A 6,308-nucleotide genomic window follows, 5' to 3' on the forward strand; every position below is an offset into this window, starting at 1 on the left:
GATTTATTCTAAGGTCAAGATATCTTCTCAAACTACAATAACATAAAACTCTAAAGAGCTTGGGAAAGAGATCAGTCATACATGCCTCCCGAATTTCACAATAGCTGAGTTTTGCAGAAGAATCAAGATAACAGACACTACAATAGTGTTGATTGAATAGAGCTTGTCAAGAACTATACAGATAAATTGAGCAGATCAAACACGGATCAATAGAATATAACCTCACTTAGTCACATATTAAGGCGCATGTTGGTACTTGAAGTTACAAAATAATTGTAGCAAAATTCAACTGTGATCAAGTGCTCTAAAAACCCTACAATACATTATGACCTTGAAAGTATAGCAACAGATTCCCATTCCAAACTGCATATGATATCCTGCAAGACAATAAAAATAGGGTTACGGTAATGTAAACTTTAGTTGTTCAATATATGTTCGATGGGTTACCGATTTCAAGAGCATATAATGCTCCCACTTACGGAATAATTTTGTTTGTCAATGTCAAAGCTGTTGATGGCACAGGGTTCTTCCAACAGTTCAATCGGTTCTGCACCTATTAAACATGTGGAGCAGAAAATCAGACCTTGGTTTAAGTTTCAAGAGAATTATCAACTTGAAATTAAGCTGAATTACATCCCTAAATAAAAGATCGCGTTTAATTGGAAACTTCATATAATGGTTTGAATTTATACCATAGTTATCCATTTAACCTTCACCATGACATTTTAACAACACCATACTAAAGTAATCCTTCTTTAGAATTCTTAATTGATGAATTTATAAATTGGCTTGTTTTATTAAACTATAAAAATAAATAAATAAATAAAAAATGGAAATTTGGCCTGTTATTTAGGGGCAAAAGCAGTTTTATTATCATATATCCCTCAAAACCTCAATTCTATTTACAAAATTTTTAGGAGAAAAACTTGCAAAAAGCTGATTAAAGATGAAATCTGGATTTTGAGACTGGAAGGAATGAAGTAATAGGCCAGAATACCACATCAATGACCAAATCTCAGGAAATTAATTATATACCTGGCTCAAGGACAGCAAGTACTCCCTCTTCAGAGCACATCATTACAGGCAACATCGATGAGGACACACTGGCAGTATTCGACGACTGCAAGTGACAGTCAAACTGTACCTCCCACACTTCACTTTCTGAAATTGACTGGGACGGTCTCTCGCCAATCCCAACTCCAGAGAGAATAATTGGCTGTTGTGGCCACCTCAAATCCCAAGCAAAAACAGTACCAGAGGAGCCTCCTGCCTTCAAACATTACGTGATAAGAAACCAATAAAGGCAGGACAATAAAGGTATGCTTGAATTAACTATACGCATATGAACAAATAAAAATCTCTAAGTTATTCTATTCAGATTAATACGGTCAAGCAAAAGAAAGAGTAAGAACTTTTTTTCCCATAATCTTAGCAATTTGGCACATATTTTTATACACCATGAATTCAGTGCATAGTGTCAATGGAGGTCTAATCTTAAAGCTCAGATATATAGCAGATTATGGCCTTATGCTGTTTTCCTTGTTTATCTTATATTAACATGACTTTTTTTTATTTATTATTTTTAATTTATTTTCTTACCAAAAAAATTAACACTTACAGTTCCCATTTTCTCTCCTTCCCATCAATGCCTCCCCTAGACCCCTAGTCACAAGTCATCATAGCGAGCCTTAGAAGCTGTCAGCCAGAATATTCAACAATAGGCCAATAGCCATCTCCAATTGAAGGACATGTACTACAACCAAATTACAAAGTTCCATCATAACAAAATTCAAAATACTACAAGCATGCAATAACTTTCAGCATTTGTAAGAAATCAAAGCTTCAAAATTACTTTGTTACTAGATAATGAATGCCTTTTAGATCAAGGTCTAACAATGCCTTTCAGATCAAGGTCTAACAGAACCAGATTCAAAGAAAATCTAAGACAGTACAGAAGACAGACAAAGTAGCATAAATTTTGGCACACCTCCCCTCGGACCAGAAAAAGAAACCACACCAATCCAAGATTCCAAGTCATAAATAAAGGTGCCAGCTAAATAGTACATCATTGTATGACATGATATAGTAGGCTATTGTATCCACAGGTGAAGACAACAAGAAAACTTTGCTACACCAGCAACAGAAGAAGAGTTCATCTTACCATACAGGTATGCTTCCTTGACGGATGAATATCGATGGAATGCACGACTCCAGAAGCAGTATTCTGAGACCTACAATATTATGCCTCAGAAATTCATTCAAACATTCGCGAAAACTTAGCTCATAAGGATAATATATACTTCCTTTTTTTTTAATACTTTGTAACACACCTTCTTAACACGCTATTTGAGAAAGCGGTTTGAAAAGGTTAACAGACACATTAAGCTATAAAATTTAAACAAAAACAACTTAAAACCTTCGTCTTATAAGTGGTCAAATTATTTCAATTAGCTTGTCCGTTTACTTAGTCTAATATCTTCCTTAAAGTGTGTGCCAGAGATGTATTGCAAGTAAATAAAAAACAGAGGAAGCATTTTTATTTTAAAAAAATTTGACATTTACAGTATTTCTACTAGCATGCCCACTTCAAGAGCCATGTGCATATACAATCCACACCATATGACCATAATCATCACATACATTCTGTGTAACTTCCATAGTTCATACTTCATCAGAATATGAAAATTACCAGTCACAGAGTCCTTGAGAATAACAAGCTTACTTTTTTTTACACACCCAACTAAGCTTTGCTGCCAAACAACCATACAAATGAAGGCACTTCAACATCTACACTTCCTTAAAGATCACCTAACATAATCAAAAGTACAATCATGTATACATGAGAATCTCCAGGCTTACTCACTACGGAGTATATAATAATTCAATCACCTTCAGCTTGTAGTCTCAGAAATATGAAGTCCATAAAAAATTCTCGCCTGATTCAGATTAGGAAAATTCTTTAAACTAGATAAACCAGGAATCCTTCATGTTTTTAATAACAGCGCCTTAGAAATTTTCCATAATTCAAGGACAAGTCCCATACATGAAATTGATCACACCCCTTTTCCATCAAAAAGCTAATAACCCTTATCCATCAATATTGAGTAACTTGCCATTCACCTGAACATTCTAATATCAACTACATTGCAAATTCTCTTCCTATTTAGATCAGTGAAACTGTACATGCCTCACAACTGACAGCACAAAAGACAATTGAGTCCAAATTTATCATCAAAAATTCAAAATCCAATAAATACTTCGAGTCTTATTCTTGATCATTGCTCCATTGCAAATACTAGTACAACCCTTTTACACTAAAATCTGATCACTAAACCACATCCAAGTTCCTAGCTAGATTATAAATTACGTAGTACATAAAAGGGATCCAAACTCCAAAGAAAACAATCCATAATACTTCCTCCTGCGTTTAAGCAATAGTAACATATACTATCACAGGATGTCCGAAAAAAGTATCACCATTCCAAACAATAGTCATAGGATTTCTGAAGACGACAAAACTAATATTAATGATGTAACTACATGGACAGCGAGAGCACTTCAAACAACCAAAATACCAACTGCCAACAATGATCAACACTAAACTACAACCAACAATCAAGCAAAAAATTAAAACTTCAAAGTATAATCCAAAAATTAGAATAGAATAACAATGGTTTCTCTTACCATTTACCCTTAAACTGCAATGCAGGTTCACCAGGCTTCCTCCTTTGATCCCACCATTGAAGACTACACCCCAACCCACCAGTAGCAAACTCCATGGGAGACGCCCATTTCACCGCGGTATACGAAACCAGCCCATCGCTATCGAAAACCCGACGATAACTCGCCTTCCCACCCCCAAAACTCACCAAATTCACCCTCCCATCTTCCCCAACACTCACACATTCTCTCTCCAAAACATCAATACACGAAATGGGTCCAACATGAAACTCATCATCCTGCAAAGAAAGCGACGAATCAAGGGTTACCTCCCCAGAAGAGGAGTAATTTGGAGAGAGAAAATCGAGGGAACCTGAGAATGTGGAAAATGCAATTAGGGATCGAGAGGTTTTGAGAGAGGAAGTTCTAGAGAGCGAAGGGGAAGAAGAAGAGAGAGGAGAGAGAATGGGTTTAGGGTTTTCGGAATTGGGGAAATCGAGAGAGTGGAGTTCAATTGTTGAAGATGAAGAATTGGGGTCGAACAAAGAGAGAACGACGAATTTGTCGAAGGCGGAAAATGGGGGTAACCATCGTACTGCGTCGATGAATTTGGATTGAGGTAGACGATGAATTTGAAGGTTTTGGTGTTGCTGGGTTTGAGATTGGAGAACCGCCATTGTTAGGGTTTTTGAGGTTTTAGAAGTGTTAGAAATTTTGGGAGTAATGGTTTTTACTCTGTTTATCTAAGTGTATAATTGCCTACAATGCCTACAACTCTACATAGGATTTTACTCTTGACTATCTTGAGTTTGTTCATATTTTGAATCCGGATTACTATGTATGATTTTAGAGTGCAAGAACAAAATTTTCGAATTGAATTACAGAGTAATAGGAATGAATTTTACGATTAGATAATATATACTACGTATTAACCTAAAATTGCAAAAAATTTTGTGAAATGAATTGTTTTAATTTTAGATACACCCGAATGTATAATGGACGTCCTCATTTAAGATAATTCAAATATGATTCTTCAAACAAATATCTACCTTTAATGATTGTGGTTTTGAACTTTTGATTGTCTATAAAAGCCTCTACATTAGTTATAAACTCAACTTTGATGGGTAAAACTATCTTTGTGCTTGTAATTTGTTTTCAACTTATTACCATAAGTCATGGTCACTTTTGCTTAGCTTGGGCTAAAGTCTTCCATCAATCCATCCTCATTGTTTGATCCTTCGACCTACCTAAAACTCTTTGACCTTCTTGAATGTATCAAAGTCAGATAAGTGTAAGTGAAAACTAAAAAGTATGTTCACGAGCTTCCTCAAAAATGAGAAAGGCCTTTTGGTGCGGTGTCATAAAATATCGCCCCTTGCATCCTCGAGGTCCGAGTCCAGTTCAAAACCCTTTAAAAACCCGATTTTTTATCAGATCAACCTTTTGCTTTAAACTATGCATAATTTCTTTATAAATGATTAAGATGATCCTTAATAAGTTGGGAAAACTTCTATTTTTTCGTTTTTAAGTTTTCGATAAAATTATTTGGATTTTTTGAACAGATTAAAAAATTATTCTAAATTGGTCTAAACTGGTTCAATTCTGGTTTTGGATAGATTTTTCCATTTCGGTCCGGGTCTCATCTCCATTTCTTGAAATTCAAATTTCATGTATTCGTTCCGGCCCAAGTTGGTTCAATCCGTTCTTAAATTAGTGAACAACCCTAGAAACAATTAGAGGAGAGTGCCACATGGCACGTGCACTTTCTTTAAAATGCTTTTTATGTATAGCATTCTAGTATCGATAACACACCTCTTTGGAAGAAGTAAAAATGGAGTAAACTTAGGTAAATGAGCAATTAAAGGTGAATGTTGTAGTGTTGTATTGGCTCTTGAAGAATCTTTGATATACACACGGGCTTCATCTAGTTTATATTATTTTACTCTCATGCAACAAACAATAATGGAGAGCAAAAATAAAGAACATACACAAATTTACATGATTCAATCTCCAACAATGTGCAACAAGTGGACAAATTAAGAAAGAGTTTATTGACCTTGAGGAATAATATAGATTGCATAATTAGGCTTGAAAGTATTAAAACCTCAAAGTTAGAGATGAATCTTAAAAGGCGTTTCACGTGTTTAAAATTATGGATTGAATAAGGTTTGAACTCAAGACCTCAAGTTTCAAAACCATATTGTCAGCCACTAAGCTATACCATGTTATACGTTATTTAGTCAAAAGTAAATATAATTAACGATTTTAATCATGGAATTAATGTAGTATTTCGAGGCATTGCCCAAGGCCTATTAACTAGTTAAGCCTAAAAAAATAGGCTCAAACAAATACTATGGCAAGACTCATGAGTAGAGATTTTCCGTAAAGTAGAGTTATACACAATTAGAGTTTTTACAACACATCAAAGAATGATAGAGTATATAAATCTCATCCTAGGCTTTGACTATCAACTTAAACTTTTTAATTGAGTTCGTCCTTTAACATGGTATCAACTATCAAGTGTCAGTATGACACAAAGGTCATCAGTTCAAATTTCATCCATCCCACGTAGAATATCTTGCGCCGAGTATGAGGGGGCCCATACTGCATTCACACTTCACACTCAAAAGACTCAAATAAGTAGGCGT

The 6,308-nt window shown here is 35.0% G+C and overlaps 1 protein-coding gene across 1 annotated transcript; it reads right to left on the reverse strand.

The window, feature by feature from the left end:
- Positions 1 to 186: 186 nt before the first annotated feature.
- LOC110715733 (nuclear pore complex protein NUP43-like) lies at positions 187 to 4,436 on the reverse strand. The gene is made up of 5 exons (XM_021894339.1): positions 3,685 to 4,436; positions 2,162 to 2,231; positions 1,036 to 1,270; positions 480 to 553; positions 187 to 377 (listed from the first exon to the last, which is right to left on the reverse strand). The coding sequence occupies exons 1-5, from the start codon at positions 4,335 to 4,337 to the stop codon at positions 324 to 326; spliced, it is 1,086 nt and encodes a 361-aa protein (XP_021750031.1). The 5' UTR covers positions 4,338 to 4,436; the 3' UTR covers positions 187 to 323.
- Positions 4,437 to 6,308: the final 1,872 nt, after the last annotated feature.

Source organism: Chenopodium quinoa, unplaced genomic scaffold (assembly GCF_001683475.1).
Source record: "Chenopodium quinoa cultivar QQ74 unplaced genomic scaffold, ASM168347v1, whole genome shotgun sequence".
NCBI classification, from domain to species: Eukaryota; Viridiplantae; Streptophyta; class Magnoliopsida; order Caryophyllales; family Amaranthaceae; genus Chenopodium; species Chenopodium quinoa.

Bases quoted from the DNA above. Each gene is read 5' to 3' on its own strand.
- LOC110715733 (XM_021894339.1), bottom strand. From the start codon at position 4,337: ATGGCGGTTCTCCAATCTCAAACCCAGCAACACCAAAACCTTCAAATT. The intron at 2,232-3,684 runs GTAAGAGAAACC...ATAATATTGTAG, and splicing joins TTGCAGTTTAAGGGTAAATG to GTCTCAGAATACTGCTTCTG. The intron at 1,271-2,161 runs GTAAGATGAACT...TAATGTTTGAAG, and splicing joins CAAGGAAGCATACCTGTATG to GCAGGAGGCTCCTCTGGTAC.